At 37.4% G+C, this 27,433-nt stretch overlaps 1 protein-coding gene across 1 annotated transcript in view; it reads left to right on the forward strand.

Moving 5' to 3' along the window:
• LOC144232125 (kinesin-like protein KIF6) overlaps positions 1-27,433 on the forward strand; it is a gene marked incomplete at its 3' end in the record, with an annotated part of 187,123 nt that overhangs the window by 96,613 nt on the left and 63,077 nt on the right. Inside the window, exon 6 of the mRNA XM_077764825.1 lies at positions 8,370-8,499. Coding sequence (XP_077620951.1) covers positions 8,370-8,499 — 130 coding nt within the window. The remainder of the gene's footprint in view (positions 1-8,369; positions 8,500-27,433) is intronic.

Below are 27,433 nucleotides of genomic sequence, written 5' to 3' on the forward strand. Positions count from 1 at the left end.
ATTTTTTTTATTATTTTTTAAATGTTTTATTTATTTCTGGGAGAGAGAGAGAGAGAAACAGCATGAGCAGGGGAGGGTCAGAGAGAGAGGGAGTCACAGACTGAAACAGGCTCCAGGCTCTGAGCCGGCAGTCAGCACAGAGCCCGACGCGGGGCTCGAACCCACGAACCGCGAGACCATGACCTAAGCGAAAGTCGGACGCTTAACCGACTAAGCCACCCAGGCGCCCCCTTAAAGACAATTTTTAAAAGCAGTTTTAGGTTTACAACAAAATTGAGAAGAAGGCACAGAAATTTCCCATCCACCTCTACACATGCGTAGCCTTCCCCAGCACTCACCAGAATGATATATTTGTTACAAAGAATGAACCTACATGGACACATCAAAATCACCCAAAGTCCATAGTTTACCTTAGGTTTCAGTCTTGGTATTGTATGTTCTGAGAGTTTGGACAAATGTATATTGGCATATATCCATTCTGATAATAGCATACAGAGTATTGTCACTGTCCTGAAAATCCTCTGTACTCTGTCTAGTCATCCCTCCCCTGCAACCAATGACCTTTTTACTGTCTCCATAGTTTTGCCTTTTCCAAAATGTCGTATAGCTGGAATCATACAGTAGGTAGCCTTTCCTTACTGATTCCTTTCATTTAGGAATATGCATTTAAGGTGCCTCCATGTGTTTTCATGACTTGATGGCTCATTTCTTTTCAGCGCTAAATTATATTCCATTGTCTGAGTGTATCAAATTGATTTATCCCTTCAGCTACTGAAGGACATCTTGATGGCTTCCAAGTTTTGACAATTGTGAACAAAGCTGCTACAAACATCCATGTGCAGGTTTTTGTGTGAACATAAGTTTTCATCCCTATTGGGTAAATACCAAGGAATATGGTTGGTGGACTGGATGTCATGATTGCTGAGTCATGTGGTAAGAGCATGTTTAGTTTTATAAGAAATAGCCAAACTGTCTTCCAAAGTGGCTATACCATTCTGCATTCCCACTAGCAGTGACTGAGATCACCGTACATACTGATAAGGGCCAGCATTTGATGTTATTAGTGTTCTGGATTTTGGCCATTCTGATAGGTGTATAGTTTTAATTTCTTTGATGACATAAGATATGGATCATTTATGTCTTTATGGCATTTCATATGCCTTATTTGCCATCTGTATATCTTGTTAGGTAAGACATCTGTTAAGTTCTTTGACTCATTTTTGAATTAGATTTCTGTTTCCTTATTGCTGAGTTTTCAAAGTTTTTTTTTTATATATATTTTGGATAACAATTCTTTATCAGACATGTCTTTTGCAAATGTTTCTCCAAGTGGCTTATCTTCGAATTCTCTTGACGTTATCTTTTGTAGTATAAAAGTTTTTAATTTTAATAAACTCCAATTTATCAAATATTTCTTTCATGAAGCATGTCTTTGGTGTTGTATATAAGAAAGACATCACCATACCAAAGGTTATCTAGGTTTTCTCCTACGTTATTTTCTAGGAGTTTTATAGTTTTGTATATTACATTTAAGTCCATGAACGATTCAGAGTTTACTTTTGTAAAGGGTGTAAAGTCTGTGTCTAGTTTCATTTTTGTTTTCTTGGATGTTGATGTCCAGTTGTTGTGGCACCATTTGTTAAAGAGAGTAGTTTTGTTCCATTGTGTTGTTTTTCCTCCTTTGCCGAACACCAACTTACTGTATTCATGTGGGTCTATTTCTGGGCTCTCTATTCTGTTCCATTTATCTGTTTGTCTATGCTTTCATCAATACCACACTATCCTGATTACTGTAGCTTTATAGTAAATCTTGAAGTCAGGTAATATTGGTTCTCCAACTTTGTTTTCCTTCACTATAGCTTTTACTATCTGGGGTCCTTTGTGTCTCCAGATAAACTGCAGAATTACCTTTTCTATATCCACAAATAACTAGAATTTTATTGGAATTGCACTGAATCTAGAGAACAAGTTGGGAAGAACTGACTTCTGGACAATATTGAGTCTTCCTATCCATGAACGTGGAATATCTTTTCTTTGCTTCTTTGGTTTCTTTTATCAAAGTTTTATAATTTTCCTCATGTAGATGTTGAGTGCATTATTTTAGATTTATGCCTAAGTATTTCTTTTTCTATTTTTTAGATGCTAATGTAAATGGTATTGTATTTTCAGTTTCAAATTCTCTTTATTCATTTCTGGTATATAAGAAAGCAATTGACTTTTGTATATTAACCTTATTAGTCTAGGAGTTGTTTCATAAATGCTTTTAGTATTCTACATAGATGATCATGTCATCTATGAATAGAAATAGCTTTAGATCTTCCTTCCCAATCTGTATACCTTTTATTCCCTTTTCTTGCATTATTGCATTCACAAGGATTTCCAGTACAATATTGAAAAGCAGTGGTAAGAGGGATACCCTTGCCTTGTATCTGATCTTAGTGGATATGCTTTGACTTTGTCACCATTAATTATGATGTTAGCTGTAGGTTTTGGGGAGTAATATTTATTAAGTTGAGAAGGTTCCCCTCTATTCCTTGTTTACTGAGAGTTTTTATCATAAATGGGTGTTGGATTTTGTCACTTTTTCTGTACCAATTGATATAATCATGTGGCTTTTCTTTGTTAGCCTGGATATAATGGATTAAATGAACTGATTTTTGAATGTTGAACTGACCATACATACTTGGAATATATGTCACTTGTGGCATATAATTCTTTATATGTTCTATTGGATTTGATTTGCTAATATTTTGTTGAGGGTTTTTGCATCTGTGTTCATGAGAGATGTTAGTCTATAGTTTTCTTGCAATGTCTGTATATTTTTGGTATTAGGTAATGCTGACCTCATAAAATGAGTTAGGAAATATTTCTTCTGCTTCTGTCCTCTGAAAAAGATTGTAGAGAATTGGTATAATTTCTTCCTTGAATATTTGCTAGAATACCTGGTATTTTTAGTAGGTAGAATTAAAATAACTTAATTTCTAAAATGTCATGTGATTGGCTATATTCTTCATTATCAGTTAAAAAAAATAATGTTAGTTAAAGTTATAAAGAAAAGACATATTTTTCAAGCTCCTAGAAAGAGTTTTTAAAATATCTTAATAATTATTAAATATAAGAAATAGCAATTACTTTTAGCCCATTCTGCCTAGGTTAAGACCAATACAAAAATGTATTTCATGTTTCTTAAACTTTCTCCAGGGAAATGTTTCAACTATTTTATGTATCACCTATTTTATAGCAGATGAAATCTTTTAGATTTATAATCAATCTGAAGAATTTCTACCTTTAAAATTGTTTAAATGCAGGAGGACAGCTCTCCTTACATATGTTTCCTAAAAATTTGCATCTTCTCTTTTTCTCAAATCTTTACCATAAAGAGCTTCTGAGAATGTGTATTGAGGTGGGAAGGAAAAGGAAGGTTGAAAACCACTGAACTAGAGAGTATTCTCCTCATTAAAATGATAGTATAACTATGTTTACAACATGGGAAACATATCCATTTATTTAGAAGAGCCTGACTGGACCCCCTTTCATTTTCATGAGGCCTGTGTGCTATTGATATTTCTCTAAGTCAAGGTAACTAACTAGACAGGGGTACTTCTATTCTGGATAGCATCTTCATGTGAATTATTAAAAGGCACCCCCTGCCATCTTTTGGAAAACTGTTGTCATATGCTAATTTTGTTAGAAGAACTTTACTGCTCTCTGACAGACATTTTTCATAATAATTACATAAACTCATGATGTGAATTGCACCCGCTTGGACATGGTACCGTTGTACAGTACATGGCCTGCACAATCACATGGAGGATTTGCAAGTCGGAAAATTAAAAAACATGGAAATCACTGTGGCAACACTTATTTACAAAGTGAAAATGAGAAACCAGATTCATTGCAGTAACTCCTGGAAAGTTCCTGTTCAGCAAGTTGGTGGTATTGGAATGTTGTGGAGGTAGGGAGTGGGGAAGGGACAGTTTTTTCATTGATGGCTTCCATTATTGAGAACAAGAGCTTGGCTATTGCTCTTTCTCTGTCTTCCAGCCAGTTAGAAAGAGCCTACAAATTCCAACTACTTAGCCAAATGGAAAAGATTCTCTGTTTACAGAGAAAACACAAAGTCTGCTTCTTCCCCATCATTAAGCAAGCCGAGTATACTTAGCAGAACTTTTCCACTTAGGTGTCCAAGTTAAGGCTATCAGTGACTTTTAGCTTGAAATCTAAACATTTTAGAAACATTTTGTAGGGAAAACTATTCACAGGCCCTTTCAAAAAGAATCAAATAAATAGTTTGGGGGGTTTCCATCTTGGAATTAGGATGTTTATTTAAGAAACTCTAATAAAGCTCTCTTTCAAGCCCACAAAAATTACAGTCAGAATTGAGTGGTGGACTAAGGATTCAGGAAATAGCTATTGATTTGTGTGTGTGTGAGTGTGTGTGTGTGTGTGAGAGAGAGAGAAAGAGAGAGAGAGAGAGAAGGCTAAGGAAGGAAGCAACTTGATAAGAAACTTTTGCTAATGGTTTTATTTCCTCCAAATTTTGAAAACGCATTCTACCAGCAGCAAAGTTTAAAACATTCTCACTCCCAGATTAGCCCGCCTAGGCAAGAGTTAGTACCCAGGGCATGGGTCAGGCTGGGCTTCTGTGAGCAAAGGCATGAGAATGGGTGGGGCTGATGCATTGCCTGTCAGACTTAGTGCAAAAGGGATTTTCAGTGAGGGCAGTCTGGGCCATGAAGGAAAATACAAACCCTCATGCCCAAGGGATTGGGCAGAAACCAGGAAAGAATCTGAGGAGAAGAACTGGCAAAGGACATCCTGACTAAAGAGAGAAAGTTGCACCACAGAAGATTCCAGAAGAATGCCAGAGGTAGAGCCTTTGATAGGGTGGCCACAGATGAGCCCTAAGTTGAGAGAGAACCATGAAAGAAGCCAAACTAAATTGGACACCAACCTGCTATTTTATTTACTTTTCAAAACCTCCATGGGCAAGAAATCAGAGAATTGTGAGGGAAACAATATCAGAAAAGCACAATGAGATGCATAGTGATGGCTCACAAAAGACAGTTAGCTGAAAGTTCTATACGGAAAAACTGGGGGCACGTGCAAATTGCATTTTGATCAAAGTGACAAAGCCGGGAAAGCACCTGGAGATAAATGTGGAAGTGTAATAGTTCCGAAGTAGCCACACTGGAAATCAAAGGCTCTGAATGATTGATTGATTGATTTTTTCTTAAATAATAGTTTATTGTCAAGTTGGTTTCCATATAACACCCAGTTCTCATCCCAACAAGTGCCCTCCTCCATGCCCATCACCCCCCTTTCCCTCTCCCTCACCCCCATCAGCCCTCAGTTCTTAGCATTCAAAAGTCACTCGTGGTTTGTCTCCCTCCCTCTCCCCAATAGCAGCACTCTCAACAATAGCCAAAACATGGAAAGAACCTAAGTGTCCATTAACTGATGAATGGATCAAAAAGATGTAGTATATTTATACGATGGAATACTACATGGCAATGAGAAGGAATGAAATCTGGCCATTTGTAGCAACATGGATGGAACTAGAGGGTGTTATGCTGAGTGAAATAAGTCAGGCAGAGAAGGACAGATACCATATGTTTGCACATATAGGTAGATTAGGAGGAAGTTAACAGAGACCATGCGGGAGAAGAAGGCTCTGAATGATTCAGAAGAAAAAAGTAGCTTAGCCAAATGGCTCTGATGACGTTTCACAAATACTTCCTTTCTTAGGCTTCTAACTATTCTGTGTAAATATAATCCAGACCAGTGACCCATTTAGGCTGTCTAACGAATGAACACTTTCAGAATTCCAACCTTGCTTGTTTTCTGCATTTCTTTTCCAGTGAAGTAATGGGGAAAGATGTATGTATATTGAGTCCCTACCAGCACCTATGTTTGGGCAATGTTATAGGGCCTATGGATGTTTAGATAGATAATAATCCCCAGTTGAGCTTTAGTTATTGCTGTGGCTGATGAGTAACTTGGCTTACCCATCAGCTGCATGGGAGCTTGGGGAGTTAGATAAGAAACTTCCCATGTAAAGCTTAACGTTTTAAAATTCACAGTGACCTTGCCTGTTAGTAGATGTAGCTCAAAAATAACCAGCTACAACCAGTAAAGTGAGTTAACTTTCCCCTTTGGGCACCAGGTGGAACTGGGTAGAAAGTAGAGATAAAGACACCAGAAATCTCCACCCCATGTATCTACCTTGTAGGATTATTGAAGATGAAGTCAATGGCTTTCAACCTTGACTTTACACCAGAATCACCTGGAGCTTTTACGAGCTCTGATACCCAGACCAGGCCCCCAGCACACTCAAATCAAAATCTCTTAGGAGGGGAACTGGCACCAGCATTTGCTGTTTTCCTTTAGTTCTACAGGTTGTTCGTGTGTGCAGTCAGGGTGAGAACAACTGGGTTAAGTGAAACAATGCGGGTGCCCAGCATACTTTTGGTGCCCAGTGAGCATAAGCATCCTCCTCTTTGAACCATTTCCTGCTCCCCCTCCCTCTCCCTTTTCTGCACTTGCACGAGGTAGTGCTGTATCTGTCTTGGCCCTTCCGCGTGTATCACAGATGACTGTGCCTCAGAGTTGGGGGTTTTGTTCTTCATGTTGACAAAGAACTTTCTTCTATTTTCACTTTTAATGTACCATCTCATCACTTGTTTCACGTTTTTATCTTCCTTCCAATGTTACTTAATTCCTTGCACCCTGAAGCCCCAGAATCTGTGGCTTTAGAAGAATTCTGACTTCTGTGTCCCTAGTGATTGAATGCAGCTAAACCTTCTCAAGCGCTCTAGAAGATCAGGGTGGATATAACGTTTAAGGCATAAAGAGTGTTTCTTAAAAGAGAACACAATTGATCCATTTCACTTAAAAATGCCTTCATGTTTTCCAAGCATTTTTGAACTCTTAAGCATTTTTAATAAGCTCACTTATGAGTCTTGTTGAAAAAGAAATAAAATACACTTGTTTTCATTAAGGGAAAAGATCTTTTTCCATCTTAGTTGGTATTGTTGAAGGAGACAAAAAGGAGTCCAAAACTTGGCAACAGAGTACATTATTAGTGACATATTGGTCACAGATGTGCTGGTTGAGTTACATTTTCTTCCGGCAATTAGTATTTTAAGTACCCACAAATTACATATGAAAGCCCAGATAACCTCCTTCCCAAAAGGGAAGGATGAAAAATTATGATATTTGCAAAATCTTCACTTTTAAGGCATTCTAAATATTTTGTTATAAATAGTCAAATGACACACGTCCAAGTAAAAACACATCACGAGTAATGCTAGATGATGCCAGCCTTTACTTATTACCATCAATTCCAAATGCCTTAAATAAGTGCAGATACATGGAGATACTTTTTGGCAATTCTTGTGAATTACAAGGTTTTCTTTCCTTAACAATTCTTAAAAAAAATCAAGAAGACAAAACTCAAGAGGCAGAAGGGAAATCTCTCTAGTAATTTTATTGCTTGAATCTGTAGGCCTTTGAAGCAGAGTATAAGGAGTTCACTTTGTATTCAGTTGCAGAAAGTCCTAAAAGGACTCCAAGGAGAGTATTGACCAGCCAACTCTGGAAACAGGGTTAAGATTCACTTGGGGAGGAAGTGGTGTTGGCATCCCATGAAGGCAGTTGGAATAGATGAATGTAATTCCAGACCTAGAGCTTTGACTGTAAGGATGTAATGTAATGAAAAGATATGCTGTTAAAAAGAAAAAAAGGATCAAGACACACATTTGATGGACATAAAAATAATGACAAATTAAAACTATTTTAAGACTTCTTGAGAATTTTAAAACTCACCTTGATAAGAAAACTAGACAAGGTAATAACTCCTGGAGGGATGACAAGACTTTTTTGTTTCCATCATGTTTAAATTGATGAGCTAACCAGTTTGAAAGGTCATGTAAATTGAAAGTGATATGAAATTGAACAAAGGGGAAAAATTAGAAGAAGAATTAGTGCATTCCCTATGTAAGAAACTGAACTATGACACAGAAAAAAACAATATGGTCAACTTTCCTGATATATAGGTAGAAGGTTATCTATTTGCATTTTTAATTCAGTAAAAATATGTATGATTTAGTGATCTGATGATTGCAAAGACAGATGGCTTTAAATCAGGAGCTTGTGATATACTTTTCAGCGCCCAAACTACTTAATAGTACCGTCAAGAGAATGTCAGTGTTTGATGCGAGTCCAGTACCTCCTGGTGTCTTGTGTATTGTTTGATTTTATAAGTTCAAGACGTAGTACTGTACAGTTTTTTAAAAACAAACCCATCAGAAGACTAAATATTCTTTTGATCCTCAAAGTACCTTGTTTTGTTGCTCCCCATTTCCTAGGAAAGTGACAATATTGGAGGACCCTGACCAGAACATTCACCTGAAAAACCTGTCTCTCCATCAGGCAGCGACAGAGGAGGAGGCTCTGAATCTGCTTTTTTTAGGAGACACCAACAGAATGATTGCAGAGGTAATGGACTTTTCCGTGTGAGCTGCTTTTTCCATGTTATAAGATAAAATAGAATTTTAGGAGCAGTAGTGAACTTAAAGATAATCTCATCCAAATCTCATGTTATAGATAAAAAAAATAATAAAGCTAGATTCAAAACAAAAAAAATAAAAGGAAAGAAAGAAAAACGTAGATTCAGAGAATTGAGAAGACTTTCCTAAGGTCACTTAGCTAGTTAATGGGCAGGAACTGAAATCTAGTCTCTTCGCTTTTATATTTTCAATTTGATGCAAATTTGTTTGCAGATAATCAATGAAAACTCATTAAATATTTTAATTATAGGAATTTTTGCATAATTTTTGAAATTTAAAAATACACAGTTCTTTATTCCTAACCTCAGATCATCCATATATCGGCATATCTTTACATATCCGTATATTTTCATGTATTTAGGGAATTAATATTTATAAGACATTTAGAACAATCCTTGGGACAGAAGAGAACAATCCATGCTCTATGTATTTGTGGCTGTTGTTTGCAGACAAATACTGCCATGGTGTGTAGTATAAGTGTGCCGTGGTGCAATATTTTGGATATATTTATGCTGAAACTTATTTATTGTTAATCTAACATTTGTACCTAACTGGGTGCCTGTATTTCACCTGGGAACCGGGACTGACTAAGCTTGGTTAGAGGCTCTGACCCCAACCAGTTACTCATTGGAGATAGACAGTCACAAAGTAAAGGAAGGGAGAGGCTGGGAGTGTGTGGGAATGGTTCCCCAAATGAACAGCTTACTGTTATCACTGGCATTTCCGTCTTTGGTTTTGTTTTTAACTGAAGTGTAATTAACATCCAGTGTCATATTAGCTTCAGGTGTACAGTATAGTGATTTGCCAAATCTATACACTATTCGGTGCTTGTCATAATAAGTGTAGTCACCATTGTCACCAAAAAATGTTACTATAGTGTTATTCACTATGCTGTACTTCTCATCTCTTTCACTTACTCATTGTATGACTAGAAGTTTGTACCTCTTAATCCCCTCTATCTACATTGTCCATCCTCCATCTACATCCTCTCTGGCAACCACTAGCTTGTTGTCTGTATTTAAGAGTCTGTCTGGTTTTCTTTGTTTTGTGTTTTAGATTCCACACGTAAATGAGATCACATAGTATTTGTCTTTCTCTGCCTGACTTATTTCACTTAGCATGATACCCTCTAGGTCCATCCATGTTGTTGCAAAATCTCATTTTGATTGAGTGATATTCCATGGTTTATGTATACTGTGTCTTCTTCGTCCATTCATCTACCAGTAGACATTTGGGTTGCTTCCGTATCTTGGCTATTATAAATAATGCTGCAAGAAACACGGGGGTGCATGTATCTTTTTGAATTAGCGTTTTCATGTTCTTTGGGGAAATACTCAGTAGTATTGTTTATAATTTTTCATATGGTAGTCCTGTTTATAATTTTTCAAGGAACCTCCATATTGTTTTTCACACTGGTTGCACCAATTTACATTCCCACCAATAGTGCATGAAGGTTCCCTTTTTCCCATATCCTTGCTAACACTTGTTATTTCTTGTCTTTTTAATACTAGCCATCTAACTAGTATGAGTTGAAATCTCATTGTGGTTTTGATTTGCATTTCCCTGGCCATTAGTGATGCTAAACATCTTTTTGTGTGTCTCTTGGCCACCTGGATGTCTTCTTTAAAAAATATATCTATTCAGGTCATCTGCTTATTTTTTAATCAGATTATTTGTGTTGAGGTTTTTTTTTTTTTTTTTTTTTTTGGTGTTGAGTTGTAGAAGTTACTGATGTATTTTAGATAATAACCTCTTTATCAGATTTGTCATTTACAAATATCTTCTCCCATTCACTAGATCTCCATTTTGTTTTGTTGTTGATGGTTGCTTTTGCTGTGCAAAAGCTTTTTATTTTGGTGTAGTCCCCATAGTTTATTTTTGCTTTTGTTTCTCTTGCCTGAGGAGACATATCCATAAATATGTTGCTAAGGGCAATGTCCAAGAGATTACGGCCTGTGTTTTCCTTTAGGACTTTTATGGTTTCAGATCTCAGATTTAGGTCTGTAATCCTTTTTTGAGTTTATTTTTGTGTATGGTGTAAGAAAGGCGTCCAGTTTTATCCTTTTGCATGTAGCTGTCCAGTTTTCCCAGCACCATTTACTGAGGAGCCTGTCTTTTCCCTATTGCATGTTCTTGGCACTTTCCTTTTTAAACCATGTTCCCAGAGTTCTGTGTTTTACCTTGTCTCTGATAACAGAGGTAAAGTAGGTGAAGATACTAAGCTGGGGGAGGGGGGCGGAGATAACTAGTCTGAGAAAAATCTCTATCAAGTGACTTTTTTATCTGCTCCATTTCTACTCTGCAGAATGTACCAACTTAGATACAAGATGGATAAATGGAAACCAAATTCAGATAGTGAAAGCATGGTGCTAACATCTGTTCTTGTTCTGGGCCCTTAGTTTTGTTGTTTTTCACCAGTTCTGCATGAATGCTTTTCAGTAGACTAACTTATATAGGTTGAATTTATGTGTGCCACATGAAACATGATTTAAGAACCCTGGAATTATTATTTCCATTAAAAGAAAGTTTTAGTTCTTAATTTCTGAATATCTTGTTTGGCTTTCCAGTGTTCTGCATTTGTGTTTTGCTTCAATAGTAATTGCCCATGTGATCATCCATGATGCTCCTATTCACCATGATAATTGAAGATTAAGAAATAAAGGCAGATTAAGAATTAGGAAGCATAATGACAAAAGATTCAGCATGCCCAACTAAAGAAACTTCTCTATAAACAGTTTAATAAAGAGCAAACCTAGAGATGTACTGAGTCCTGGCCAGCAGTGGAATATGAAAGAGAGAAAAGGTAGACTCATAAATGCTATTAGAAAACAAGTAAAGAAACCTGTCCCTGCCTCAATGCTAACCTTCCTCCAGAGGTGATTTATCCATAGAGAAACCTAGGCCTTGCCCTCACAATTATATTCCCTCATCTTGAATGGGTCATGAAGGGCTCCTGGCCCTGGTTCACCATGACCAATATTACCTTAAAAGTTTGGTCACTTGATATTTCAGAGTTATCTGTTAACTTTAGCTGACTGCGTATTTTCAGACCATTGTTTTGTAAAGTTTTGAGGACTTTAAACTTCTTTCTGCCAGAGTATCTGTCATGTTCTACCACCTCACAGAATTCCATCCATCTTTTCCTATTACTGCGGAGCGTCTAATAATAGTATGATAAATAGCTAAAACCTGACAAGGTTCAATCCAAATAATGCTGGTTGTATATTATTCTTTTATTCATTTTTTTTCTTTGTAAAGCCCAATTTCTTTTAAACCAAGTCTAACAGGTTTTGGATGTTTCTCTGCTTCTTTTTTCCCCCCCTTTGGTAGTAGCTACCATGCTATATTGAGAACCTACTCAATAGACTTGGCATTGTTGCAGACATTTTCTATATACTTCTCTCTCTCTCTCTCTCTGTCTCTTTCTCTATCTATCTATCTATAAATATTATTTTTGGTTCTTATTTTATAGATGGAAACTGAGGCTCAAAGAGTTAGACTGCTTGCCCAAAGTCACACACAGTGGCAGAGCCAGGGTTCAGCTTCAAGATGACTGATTCAGAAGCTTGTGCTCTTTCCTTATATTACATTTCACAATTACAATAACCATGTCAATAACATGTCACATTTTTCAAGGGAGGATATATTTCTGAGTTACTTAAAAAGCATAGCAAGTATTTAGCAAGTTTATCTCTTGAATTCATTGAAAGCAAATAAATACATCAAAATATAAATGAAGACTAACTGTCAATCCCTGGAAATACTTTATTATTCAGAGCTTCTAATAAAGTATGTTTTAGATTACAGCCTAGCTGTCAGAATGTAATTTGTCAGCGCAGAACGAGCTAACCAGGATAAAAAGAACACACTAATCGTTTTTTTAAAAATGAGGTCCCCAATTTCCCATTTACACAGAGCTGTCCAGAAGTTGCCGTGGTAACCAGAAAACATTTGCAAAACAGAGTCTGAATATGTGGGACACAAAGTGGAGCTCTCTTCCTTTTAGTTTTGTCTACCCAGAGCCAGCATTCTGAGGAAAAGCAATTAAGAGTAGCTTCATCCTCTTCTTATTCATTCAGAACTCTTCAATAATTTCTGTAATCCTACTAATGCTTTGAATAAAACCTGATAATGTCCTTAGGGTAAGTTTTTTAAGCCAGTTGAATTGCTTTGCCAAAGAGAATAAATGGTAAGAGCTGAACTGTGTGTGATTCAGTGTCAAAGCCCACCAGTAGCAAGTGTGACTTGATACTTTACTGTCTTATCACTGAAATGTTTCTATCAGTTAATCCAATCTAACTGATGGAAGACATTCTGCATTCGATGGTGAGGTCCTACAGGGTCCTGTTGCGGGGACCCTTTGCTCAGCCCCACCCATGGTCTAGAACACTCTGTGCCCAATGTGGCCTGAGGATATCTTACATTAGAATATCCTGTGATAGTCAAGAGACAGTTTCTTGGATCCCACTTCTGATCGATGGATTCAAAATCTCTGTGGTAGAGCCTAGGAAGATGCATTTTTGCATTTCATTTTGTTTCTTTTTGCTAGAACATGAACGATATTGTATTTTAAGAAGTTAAATTTGTCTCTCTGACTAGAGTAAGCTCTCTCAGGCCAGGATCATTCTGGATTTTCTTCATGTTTGGGTCCCTAGCACCTTGATCAGTGCCTGGCATACAGTAAGCACCTACAGAAATGCTTACTGAATGCAAAACCTGCAAATCTAAATTTTTAAAATTAAATTAAATTAAATTTTGATTCCATTATAGTTAACGCAGTGTTGTATTAGTTTCAGGTGTACAATATAGTGATTCAACACTTCCATACGTCACCCAGTGCTGATAGTGATAAGTGCACTCCTTAATCCCCATCACCTGTTTCATCCATCCCTCCCCCTCTCCCCCCATCTCCTCTCTGGTAACCATCAAATTCTCCTCTATAGTTAGGAGTCTGTTTCTTGGTTTATCTATCTCTGTCTTTTTTTCCCTTTTGCTCATTTGTTTTGTTTCTTAAATTTCACATTTGAATGACATCATATGGTATTTGTCTTTCTCTAACTAACTTATTTCACTTAGCATAATACACTCTAGTTCCATCCATGTCATTACAGATGGCAAGATTTCATTCTCTTTTATGGCTGAGTAATATTCCATTGTGTGTATATACCACATCTTCATCCATTCATCTGTCAATGGACATTTGAGCGCTCACCATAGTTTGGCTATTGTAAATAAGGCTGCTGTAAACATAGGGGTGCATGTATTATCCCTTTGAATTAGTGTTTTTGTATTTTGGGGTAAATACCCAGTAGTGCAATTCCTGGATGATATAGTAATTGTATTTTTAGCTTTCTGTGGAAGACCCATACTGTTTTCCACAGTGGCTGTTCCAGTTTGCATTCCCACCAACAGTACAAAAGGGTTCCCCTTTCTCCACATCCTTGCCAATATCTACTGTTTCTTGTGGTTTTGATTTTAACTATTCTGACAGGTGTAAGGTGGTGTCTCATTGTAGTTTTGATTTGTATTTCCCTGATGATAAATAATATTTTTATGTGTCTGTTGGCCATCTGGATGTCTTCTTTGGAGAAATGTCTGCTCATGTCTTCTGTTCATTTTTTAATTAGGTTATTTGTTTTTGGGGTGTTGAATATTGAATTTGGGGTGTTGAACTGTTGAATATCAGTTCTTTATATATTTTGGATACCAATCTTTTACTGGATATGTCATTTGCCATTTTAGCATTTTAAAGGTGCTCTGGCTAAACCTGAGAGCAGTTTGTATTTTATCATTAACATGCTGATTGAAACCTACTGACAGAGAAGTTTTTGAGCACACCCATATTCTGTACCTTTGCCAGTACCACAAAATGTGAAAGTTCTGCTAATTTGGTAGGCAAAAAATCTTGTTTTAATTTATTTACCATTTGCATTTCTGTTTTTGCTTACGTCTTCTAATTGGTTTTCCCCAGGAGTGTTAGATAGGTCTGGTTGATTTGTTGACTGCATGTGGGCTGGGACTTGTTCATATCTGCCATACCTAGAAACAGAGCCTGACATATCATAGGTGCTTAGTGAATAATTATTGAATGAATGAATATTTAACAATTTTTTGCCTTTGTCGTAATATTTAGCACATATTTAAAATTTTTATGGATCTTCTTTTCATTGTACTTTCTTTTCTTTAGTATACCTAAATCAATCTTTTTATTTTTTGGTTTCTGCTTTGGATGCCATGCTTAGAGATACAATAGCTCATTGATGAATAATTCTACATATCAGAAAGTTTTTGTTTTTTTGAATTGAAATTTGATGTCCAGTAGCATCTACCTCATTATTCACATTTTGACTTGGGACATGGAAAGGGATAGTCATCATCAGGTTGGAGTGGATCTTATCAGAGATTTCTGGGACATAGGAATTTTACCTGAATCTTGAAAAAGGCTATCCCAAATTAACAAAATCAGGGTTCATTTTGGATCCTCCCTCTAGAAATAGCTTCCATTGGTAAAAGTGCAATTTAAGTATCCATTTTAAGGAATTGTAGTGCTGCTCAGAGTGAATCATTAGACTAACACAAGCCTCTTTTATAAGCCAGTTTGGAGAAGAGAATAGTATCTGGGGCGTCTTCTATGAAAACTTCGTAGTAGTGTCTGTTATGGGTTGAATTGTGTCCTTCCCCCTCCTCCTCATTCATATGTTGAAGTCCTAACCCCTCAGTACCTCAGAATGTGACCATCTAAAGAAGTAGGGTCTTTATAGAGGTCATCAAGTTAAAATGAGGTTATTAAGGTGAGCCCTAATCCCATATGACTGGTGTCCTTATAAAATGAGGAAATTTGGAGATAGATACATATATATGGAAATGCTGTATAAAAACAAAAATGTTCATTTATAAGCCAAGGAGAGAAGCTTGGAACAGATCCTTCCCTCACAGCTCTCAGAGGGAAGAACCAATACCTTCATTTTGGACTTCGAGCCTTAAGGACTGTGAGATGATAAATTTCTGGTGTTTAAGCCCCCTAGTTTGTTATACTTTGTTATGGCAACCCTGGAAAACTGATCCAGTGTCCAGACAACCTATGATTTCTCTTATGATTGTTATCAGGTGTAGCTCTTGACCTTGATCAATTGAGGAGGAATAATATGCTTTAGCTAGTAGACAGCATTGGTTATGAAACTGCTAGAAGGGGACCTTTGGTGAGAAAAGAACACTTGTGCCAACATCGGGAGAGTTAGGGATCCTCTTGGTGGGTGGTGTGCTTTCTTCCCACCTGGCTTCCTTTCCTGCGTGAACCATCAGGTGAGTTCTTCCTGTCAGTGTTGATGGCCACTCTCTGGCTTCCTCACCATCACTATACATTCCTGCCAGGCAGAGGTGAAGAGCATGAGCTTTGGAGAGAATCTCCTATTCTGCTCCTGGCTCCACCTTGACAGGCATATGTCCTTGTCCGAGTCACTGGCCCAGTGTGAACCACACTTTCTAACCTATACAATGGGCATAACAATACCTACTTTCTAGGGTTATAGTAAGAATAAGTTAAATAACATTTGGAAAGACCCTAAAAATTTCAGCTAGCAATTATTTATCTAAAGATAAGACTATTGTCCTGTTCAACTCTGTTCTCTCAGCACCTGTCAGCTAGCTGGTCAGTCATTAATTAATCATTTGGTTGCATTATGGAAAGAGGAAGATTTGGTGATTTCAGGAAAGACCTACAATCTCAGGCCCAGAATCAAAGGTGGCTTTATTGTATACTGTTGGTGAGTCCAGAGTGCATCCCAGACATTTTGACATTTAATTTTAATAAAACTTTTTAACTGTTTATTTATTTTTGAGAGAGAGAGAGAGACAGAGACAGAGCATAAGTAGGGGAGGGGCAGAGAGAGAGAGAGAGGGAGACACAGAATCTGAAGCAGACTCCAGGCTCGGAGCTGTAAGCACAGAACCCAATGCAGAGTTTGAACTCATGAACTACGAGATCGTGACCCAAATCTAAGTCAGATGCCCAACCAACTGAGCCCCAACCAGGAGCCCCAACTTTGACATTTTAAAATTTGTGATACTCCATACTTTTTGGAAGAGGTTACTTTCCAAATAATCAGCCTATCAACCTATTAGGTCTTTCTACCTAATTCTTTGCTTGAAATAAAAAGACATAATAAGATTTATCTGAGTTGTGCTGATGTGTTTTGTAATTTCTCAGACTTTGCACATTATCAAACTTACCGAGTGACTGTGTGGCCCTGTGGAAGTGCAAACACAGCTGGGAGACAGGGCATGAGTGGAGTTGGTAGGTTTATGCCGATTGTAGGAACAACTGTCATTGGATATGTGACCTAATAACAAGAGGACAGCACAGGAAGGAAAGAGCAGCTTTACTGTGTGACTGTGTTTGTTAACAACACTCTAAGCCTTGATCTTGTGTGGTGTGTAGGAAACAAGAGGATTTGGGTAGCCGTTAGCATTCCAGGATCCTATTCCAGAAGACCATTAGAAGGACACTGACTAGGGGCACCTGGGTGGCTCAGTTGGTTGAGCATCCAACTCTTGATTTCAGCTCAGTTCATGATCCCAGGGTCATGGGATCAAGCCCTGCTCAGGCTCTGCACTGAGTGTGGAGCCTGCTTAGGATTCTTTCTCTCTCCTACTCTGCCCCTCACCCATGCTTGTGTACTCGCTCTCTTCCTCTCTCTCAAAAAATAAATTTTTTTTTAAAAGAAAGGTACATTAATTATATATAATTAAAAAGCTTATTTCAAGATTTATGAACCCGGGAAGAGCAAAATACACAGCATACAAAATACATGTTGGTCTTGCTCACATTACAATAAGAATAGTATCTCTTATTATTAGATCTCAATAGGCAGATAGAATCCTTAGCAGAAGATATGTTGACAGTTCTAATCTCTTTTCTTAATCTACTGAAGGAAGGAAATTTCAATTTTGAGCACTTACTATATGTTAGGCATTTCTCTCTCTTATATTTTATATGTGAGATATAGGAGGAATATATAATTTCTTAAAAATAGTGATTCTGTTATATCATGGTTTGCATTCTTCTCTCATCAAACCTGATTAGTGGTATTTCATGAACCATGAGTTTTGAGATCTAAAACATTTATTTATTAAAATAAGTGACACGGTGTAGCCATTATTAGAAAGTTAAAATATACCTACTCTATAAACATGGTAAGAGAAACACAGTTTTTTTGGCTGTAAAAGTTTAGCTCCAGAGTTTCTACTGATCTTTCAACTTCTGATTTCTGACTAAGTATAGCAAAAGAAAGTAATTTTTACTCTACTCCCTGTTACTAAAATTCTCCAACAACAGCAACAAAATATAAAAAACAGAGGGAAAAAGAAACCATCTTCAGTGCAACAAGGAAATAGCCATAACCTCAAACCATGAGAGAAGTTGCCAAATATTATGAAATTTGAGTTATGGAGAGGGAAGGTACTGAGAGCCAACACATTTATCCTCCAGCCTCAGACAGGATAGAGTTTCCCCTTAAAGAAAGGGTCACAATTCTCAAATGCAAATCCAGTGATCTTTTGGTTACAGTGATGAGATCTCTAAGAACACAGGGAAGTATGGGGGAGGGGGCAGTATTATATAGATATCCATTGTACACTATGAAAGATGGATCCCAAGAAGAAACCTGTCAGGTCATTTTTATGGCCAGTGGTCTCAGCTCATGGCAAGAAAGATGGTGTGTGGTGAGTGGGATTCAGGGAGTTTGTGATTAAACCATCCCAGGCCTTTTCGTGGAAAAAAACAAAAAAAGAAAAGAAAAGAAAGTATATGCTCAGACTGTTCTTTAGGAAAAAAGACATGTTCAGAGATAAAATTGTCAGTAAGAAAACAGCTGAAGACTTACCATATATGAGGAGTAGGGTGGGGGGTGGCTAAAGAACATATATTTGAAGGCTGAACACATCAGGGGGCAGAGGAAGTGTTCTTCACAGTCCTAAATATGTTACCTCAATGTAATCTTTATTTTTTAAAAAATGGCTCCAAAATATAGAAGGGATTACAAGAGAAGAAGATGAAAATCAAGTTTGAGGAACCCATAGAAGAAATGACAGAGAAAAAGAAAGCCATTGTAAAGATGAAAGTGCCATTCGAAGCAAAAAAGGAGGAGGAAGGGGAGGACAATGAGAAGGGTGTGGGGGGAAGAGGAAGAAATGTGGCTGAAAAATAACAAAAGATGCAAAATATAAGGAGACAAGATGCTGCCTAGAAAGAGAGATCAGCAACACTAGGAAGCTGCTTACCTCCGTAGGCAGGTCTCAGCCAGTGGAGGCTCTGGGTGCGAAAAATGAGCTTCCCTCCCCCTCCCTGCCTTCCCAGTTGGATGCCAGCTAAAAGGGGTCTTGGGAAGATGGCTGCTTTTAGGGCTCAGCGTCTCTGCTGTGATATAGAAAACAAAAATTGAGGGAAGGGAAGAAATGGATCAGAGAGCAAAGAGGCCTAGGATTAGCCCCCGAGTAACAACATTTCTATAAGCAACTGAGATAATAACTCAGATAGATTGCTTTTGGCTTATCTTACAAGTCAGGAATACACATGAGAGAAACTGGCAGGATGTCAATGGTGGCTGTAATTTTAAGCACAGAAGCTATTCTTACAGCATTTCTTGCTGATAGATTTTTTTGGGGGGAGGGGGGGAAAGCTAACTTTGTATCCAGTCCTTATATTGGTTCAAGCTAGGAGGAGGGAGGATACAGGGGTCTTATAAACCACCAAAAACCTTCAACAAGTAATTTTACCATGTTGGGGTGTGCCATTTGGAGTGTTGCCAGTTTTAACAGCAAGAGATCTTTATGGCCATAGGAAGGACTGTGGAATCTTCAAAATATGGAAAAAATATGATGGGACTATAAAGCAGAGAGAAATAATATTTCTAATGGTAGCCTCTGTGCTTCTAGAGTTCTTCCTTCAGCATCTTTCCTGTAAATGACATTGTCCTCAAACTCCTGTCTGTTACTGATCTTAATGTCTGACCTCAAACGTTGTGTTGAGAGTTACCACCATCAATCTGACGAGATAAACTTCTTTTATAAGAATAACATTATAGGAATGTATATCTGAGCTCTGAGTTCAGTACTGATCTTGTCTATACAGAGGATCGTAAAGGATATTTTCAGCTTACCTAGAATCTTGAGCTATGTGGTATGTATAAAATAGGTTTTCCCTAAAGACAAACCCGCTGAGCTGCTGTCAGTTCTTGAGATCATTAGACTTTTTAGCCCCATAATATTGTTGTTCCAGTTCTGTGCATGGTCACGTGTGGAAATTGTTAAGCCAGGCTGAATTTTAAAAGGAAAAAAGAAAAGTTAAACTCAATTTAAAAGGTGCAAAATGTGCTAGATAACGGCAATAAGTTACTTCTTGCCATTGAAGAACCAATTTTGTTATGATTCTTCTCACAGTCAAGTAAAAATAAATGGGGGAGGCCGGGGGAACATTTGGGGTAATATAATTTCCATTGTTCGGAGAGGAAACCTTTATTTTGGTGATTATGTGATGATATCTCGTTTAAGGATGATAAACAGAGATGATAGTTGGACATAACTCTGATTCAAGATATGGGTAAAATTCTTTCTCTGTTGGCAAATGGGCCAATTTTAGCATACTTAGCTTTTGATGTAGATGTGCTTGACTTTCATTTGTCAAATCCTGAAGAAATGACCCATAGAGAGGCAATCTTCTGAATCCTGACATCCAGCAGAAAAAGAACCATCCCTAATTCTGACATTTAGTTTTCCTAAAACTAAGTCACCCTAGTAGATCTTCGAGGATATGAAAATAAAAATCCATCAAATTGATCCCAGGTTTGTTAGGAGATATATATAATAAAACATAATAGGATATCAGAAAGGTAAATCATACTTGCTAGAATATTCTTATTATAAGTTCCAGGTTGCTCCAAAGCTTGCTTTTAAATTTTACACAAAATTGACGTGCCTAATCTATTTTTCTCTTTTACAAAACCACCTTGACAATATGCTGGCCCTAGAAATCCTGCAACTAGGGAAAATGATTTTGACTGCTTTTCTAAAAGTCATGTATCTTATAAAGAGGAAAGTCAGAAAGAAAAACAAGCAGTCTAGGATCATTAATTCCAATTGAAGGTTATCTAATTGGGGATATTTTGCTGCTAGGCACTATGTTCTGAAACAGCCTCAGGAAGGATCAAGGCAGATATTTTTAGTGTCACATGATACCCCATAGGTTTGGTCAGTTCTCACTTCCAGGCTGAGTTCGTGTACATCAAGGGTGTGGTGGGCCTTCTGATGACCCATTTGGTATGGGAAGAATTAGATACAGAATCATTTAACCAATAGTGGGAGGGTTAGGGAATCCTTTAAGGGTACGTTTTAATCTGAAGGCTGAGGTAGCCTAGAAAACACGTAGAAGTTATTATTTTCTGTCTTCAATTCAGATAGAATAAGTGAGCGGAGGAACAGATAAGTTAGGCTATCTGGTTAGAAAGTGTTATCAAACAAGGAGAATTGGAGTGGAAATCTGGATTCTGAATTCTGTGATGCTGTTTTTGTTCTTAGTTGGTTTACTTTAAAAAATCTCAAGAGTATACATTATACACTCTGTTCAGTCTAAGAGATTTTCTTCACCTGCCCTATTCTAATGTAGTAGAAATTCTTGTTGAGATATTTCACCCCAAAATAGAAGAATGGTTGAAAAAAAGAATGTGGTACATAGAAATGGAATATAAGAAATGGCAGGAAATAAGGAGCATGCAAAGGATCCTATAAAATGTTACACATAACTTAAAGAGACTATTCAAGTCATTGTAGGCTATATAATCACTTTTAAATTGATTGAAAACATGAGATTAATTAAAAGAAAAAAATTTACCCCCAAAATAATAGTATATTATGTAAACACAAAAACCATTTTTCACTTATCAATTTTTCCCCGTAAAATCAAAATGTTCAATCTTGAAAATGACCACACACACCCTACTGTGAAATAATGAAGAAAAAAAAAAGGTGAAAATTTCAATTCACAGGGAATCCTTGTTGATCTGCCAGTAAGAATATGTTATAACAACAACAGCAGAAGAATATGTGTAACCAAAATCATCAAGCATCAGGATTGGTTGTTGTAAACGTGCAGAATCCATAAGGGAAGATGACCAAACAGCCTTTTGAAGATGTTCACCAGTACTTGCCACTATGCCATTGCTTTGCAAAATTTTCTTTCAGCCTCCAAATATGTCCTGCTTTGTAGAAAATGACTCTTATGCAGTGAAATATGAGAGTTTTAAACTTGTGAAATAGTTTCTGAGAGTGGTGGTCTAGCCGGTGCCAGTAAAGGGCTTGGAGGGCCATGGGAGAAGGAATTCCAGTCTTCAGTGTGGGCATGTGGTATTTTCTTGATTTGATGCTATACTATGTAAAGTGTTCTGCCAAAGCCGTTGCAAGTACCATCCACAGCCACGTTGCTGTTCTAAGCCCCTTTTGTATAGAAAGTTTGAAGTCACCATTGTCTGACAGGGTCACTTTTGAGTCACCTTTTATAATGTGCACCTTTTATAATTATATCACGCAAAGTAGGCTGGCCATCAAACACTCATTTGAGGCCTGATAGGTCACACCATCACCCCTCCCTGCCCCTTGTAGCAAACTTATTCATGGTTGTCATAATTTTTAAAATAGTAAACATTTAAAAATCCATTTGGAAAAATCCAAAGGTTGGATTTTTCCAGAGTTTGAATATTAATGGTCTTCTACTATACGCACAAATGTTAAATGTCCTTTTTGAACACCATGGCTAATGTCATTTGTGAATTGTCCAAGAGAATTCATGAAGGTAATTTAAATTTGAGTAGGCTTTTTTGGGGAGGAGGAAAAGGGCATACTTTCCCAGTAAGAAATTCTAGGAAGTACTTGACCAGCAAGAGGACATTCTAGGTAAGAGAAAAAGCAGTTAAAGATGTAGAGGGTAGTGGGAGATGTCTGGAATCAGACACAAAGAATAATGGAAGCCCATGATAGGTGGAAAGACTTGAGTTGATCTTACTTTTGCAAATAATCCTAATTTTTAGACTTAAGTGAATTATATTCCATGGACTTAAATTCCATGGACTTAATCCTAATTTTTAGACTTAAGTGAATTATATTCCATGGACTTAAAGAGTTTGGGGGAAAAAAAGGAGTTTGCAGGTGTGGCCTAGGAATGATATGGAGATTTTTAGAAATTATGGAGCATGCCATAGAGATTCCAGAAAGCTAGAAATGAATAAGATCAGCAATTAAACAAGTACTTTTGAACACTATAATGCTGTGTTATGTTAGGGTTACAGTGATGAATAAGACAGCCTCAAGGAGCTCAGAATCTGGGTGGGAGAAGGAAGGGAGTGGAGAGCCTTTGCTAGAGGATGTAACCTTCCTGATGGATCTTATTATGATGAATCTATAAGGGTCCAGTGAGCCTGAGTTTTTAGACTTTTACCCCGTAAAAGAAAGTAATCTATTTTCAACTTTTCCAAGAAAGAAAATATATTTGGAAAATGACAAGTTAATATTTTTGATGCCAAACCCTAAGACAAGAATCTGATAAAGGATTCTTAAATAAATATCAGTAAGCAATTAGGAAAGAGTCAACCTGATTCACCTTATCCACTTTTTTGATAAGGTTATAAATACTCATAGGTCAGTAAATCCAATTTATTTAATAAAGTCTCAAAAATATCCTTGGGGATATACAGAGAAATTGAAGGTATATGAAAGTACTTGGATTGAAGCCAGTTAGAAAATACCCATAACAGTTATCTAACAGAGTAGAGAGTAAGAGTGTTCATGGAATGTTGTTGTTCTGCCCTATTAGATGTCTTACAGTTTATTCAGATAAGGATACTTTCCTTTGTAGATAGCACAAAATTGAAAAAAAAATCAGTTCCATAATTATCTCAAGTGATTATAACTTGGGGTAAAAACTAATCAAATACAGGTCAGTGGTCAAATAAAAGTGTGGGGTGTGTGTGTGTGTGTGTGTGTGTGTGTGTTTTCCAAACAAATTTCATAGCATGGGTAAAAGGGTGGAACAAACATGGTAGAACACTTCATGTGCTAGTTCCTGGCAGTACTAGATTTAGATTGCTTGGATTCCATTGTCCTTGGCTGTGGTAGGTCTACGTTAGGAAGAATATATGCAATTCAGAGTATCAGAGTGCTTGCCATATTTAAAAAAAGATTTTGAGAAACAGCTGCATAAGACACACTTGAAGGAACTAGAGATATTTAGTCTTAATGAGTGTGATATTCAATTCAGGAATCTAGGTAGGACTGACGTAATCAAATGTCGTTTAAAAATATTACTCTGCGGGGTGCCTGGGTGGCTTAGTCGGTTAAGCGTCCAACTTTCCGACTTTCGCTTAGGTCATGATCTCGCGGTTTGTGGGTTCGAGCCCCGCGTCGGGCTCTGTGCTGACTGCCAGCTCGGAGCCTGGAGCCTGTTTCAGTCTGTGACTCCCTCTCTCTCTGACCCTCCCCTGCTCACGCTGTCTCTCTCTCCTAGAAATAAATAAAACATTTAAAAAAAAAATATTACTCTGCAAGGTGGAGAACAGTTGGAGGAGGCAAGAGTAAATTTGGGGAGACTAATAAGGAGAGAATGTCATGACACAGAGGAGAAATCAAGGCATTTGGAGATGGAGAGAAGTGGAAGTAAATTCAAGAAGAATGGACTGGACATCCATGTGCGGGACACAGAATGAGGGAAAGTGATGAGCTTGTTTTGGAGAGCATTGGGTTCAAGATGCTGGCAAGGCATTTTAGTGGCAATTATCAGTCAAGCTTGTAGACATTCTAATCTAGTGTACAGAGAAACTGTGGGGTTGGAAATAAGGATATGGGAGGCATCTGAATAGAGTGAATATCAACAGGGATGGACATTTATATGACTTTTTACAGTTCATGGCCACTTCCACACTCAGTATAGCTCTTTGCAGCAAAGCAAGCCTTATTATTGGCATTGCAAAGACACGAGAACCAAAATTATGTCAGTTTGCTTAAGATTTCAATACTAGTAAGTGACGAAACACAGGAATTGAAACCAGGTGTTCTAATACCACCTTCTAAGATCTTTGGTGTGACTTTTAAACTACACTACAGTACCTATCTAGTGACAATCAGAGCCATAGACGAAGAGCTTTCCAAGGGGAAGAAATATGATGACCATAGCTTGGGACCTGCCTGTTTTTGGGACTAGAAAGAAAAGTGTCCAATAAAGGAAAAGGAGAACAGTTAAGAAAGAAAATGCCAGGACTGTATTGATTCTAGAAACCAAGGAGGTGCAGGGTGGGTAGAGAGAAACCAAGGAGGGGAAGAGATGGTTAGCATTCTTAGGTACTACCTAGAGTATCAGGATGCTCAGTTCTGAGAACAGACCACTTTATTGCACATTTGCCTTTTTTTCATCACTCTCTCTCATTTCACTTGTTTTGTCTTTAGCTCTTGAACTAGATTATAAATTTCTTGAGGGCAAGGTCTATGTCTTATTTTCCCTGTAGTCTTTGTGCTGCCTAATGCAGAGCTGTATCATAGATTGATATGAAATGTGAAAGCTCTCTGCATGCAGATGATTAATCATCACTAACATTTTTTCCAGAGACACAGTCTCTAGTGCCAAGAGCACATTTGTTTAAAATGTGCACTTAAATTTGAATGAATCTGCCTAAATGGTGCCATCTGTTCTTAGGGAGTTTCAGAAATGTTTTAATATGATTTTACCTTTAAAAGGACAAATGTCGGGGCATGCCTGTGAGACATATAGACACCCTTAAATAAACACAGAGCAGACACCAGCACATTCGATCACACTTCAACAGCTACACATAAAGAATGTTTTCTGAGGTTTAAGAAAATTTTAGCTAAGAGGACACCAACTACTACTTCATGCAGGAAATATTTATGAGAAGTTACAAAATTGTAGGCATGGACTCCTACAGCATATTACTGCATTTTAATTACAGACTCCAGAAATACAATTTAATTTGATGTAAGTCTCACATTCCTTTGAAATCGGTGCACTCTTCCATTATTTGCTAATGGGCCACATTTTATTGTGACTTCCGCGCATCCATTTGGAAGCTGAAGACAGCTGTTGGGGAGAGTCTCTGTGTTCTTCATTTCTATCGATTGTCAGTGTGACTTTTGTTTCAGTACTGTAGAATTTATCGCAGGGCGCATATAACAGTGACGTGAAACCCATGTTTAAGTTCTGCAAATAACTTCCAGTCGCTTTTGAGACACCTCAACTTAGGTTCTAAATTTGAGTTTGCGGTTTTACAGGCACAGCTATTTGCTGATCCACTTCAGCATGCAAAATCCCACACTGGCCAGACCTGGGTATGGTTATTGTGGCAAAGAGTAATGGGTCACATTTTCAGCCTATTTAACTCACGGCTACATTATCATCATCACCAACCCAATGCCAGGATTTTGACATCTGTGTATTTTGGTAGTTGGTGTAAATCAACAATGGTGTATAACAAGAACTCAGATTTATGGAAAGAATTTCGGGTTAAAATAGCATCCGAGTGTGTTACCCTATCTGAATATGTGTGCATCCATATGGAAATTCTTTCATTAAATCCCATTTTTCCAGAGATGGAGAGCTGCACACACTTACTTACATGAACAGTCATTTGGAATACTGTTAGTTAAATTTTATTTTTAGATATCAGAATTTGCTTCTGATAATTAAAAAAATTTATGTTTGTTTATTTTTGAGAGATTGAGAGAGAGCAGAGTGCAAGTAGGGGAGGGGCAGAGAGAGAGGGAGACATAGAATCCAAAGCAGGCTCCAGGCTCTGAGATATTTGCACAAAGCCCCACACGGGGCTCAAACTAAGGGACCACGAGATCATGACCTGAGCCAAAGTTGGATGCTTGACTGACTGAGCCACCCAGGTGCCAGCTTCTGATAATTTTAAATAAATAGGATATTACAGATACAGCTGAAGCCCTCTTGTTGGCCTTTTGCTTTGTATCCCTCAAAGAGGCAACCATTAGCATTAATTTGTTAATTAATTGTTGATCATTAGAATATTATAATAAATTATGAATTGTAATAATATATAATTATTAATTTGTTAATTATTAACAAAAAATAATTAATGTAATTAATTTGTTCTTTCAGTCCATATTTTTATACTTTTAATCCTTAAGTTCTAGAGCCATGAATGAAGTTTTTAGGTGATACTGCTTTTTGAGCACCTGAGTTCTGTCACAGATATCATTTTGATCATTGGAGTTTACATCATTCTTTAACATGCTATTTCTCATCAGCGTTTCAGAAACCCATCTGTCCATCTATCCGAAGAGTGCTTCATTTTGACTTCTCTATAGTTGAAATTATCCCAGTTTTTTCATCTCTACTACACAGATTTTCACTTAGGTTATATATCTTATACCAATGGGGCAGTGAATGCCTCATATGTGTGCATACCACCCACCCCTGTTCACTCTCCCCCAGTGGGACTTGTTCCAGACTTCTCTCCAGGAATACACCTCGGAGTCTGTTGCTGGGTTGTGGGTTATATCCATCTGCAACCTTACCAGATACTGTCAAAATGCTCCTCAAAAATGGGTGCTTCATTTATAGTGCCACCAGCAGTATATAAATGTTCCTGCTTCCTTGTATCTTTACAAAGCTTGTTTTGTTAGACTTCATTTTTTAAAAGTTTCTAGTCTAATGGGGGTGAGAAAAACACTTTATTATTATGGCTCTAATTGTTTGTCCTGATTATTTGTGAGTTTGAGCTTTTTTTTTTTTTTCAAATACTTATTGACCATTTTCAGGTTTCCTCTCTGTGGGTTGCCTGTTCATA

The sequence above is a fragment of the Crocuta crocuta genome, unplaced genomic scaffold (genome assembly GCF_008692635.1).
Source record: "Crocuta crocuta isolate KB4526 unplaced genomic scaffold, BGI_CrCroc_1.0 scaffold44, whole genome shotgun sequence".
NCBI lineage: Eukaryota > Metazoa > Chordata > Mammalia > Carnivora > Hyaenidae > Crocuta > Crocuta crocuta.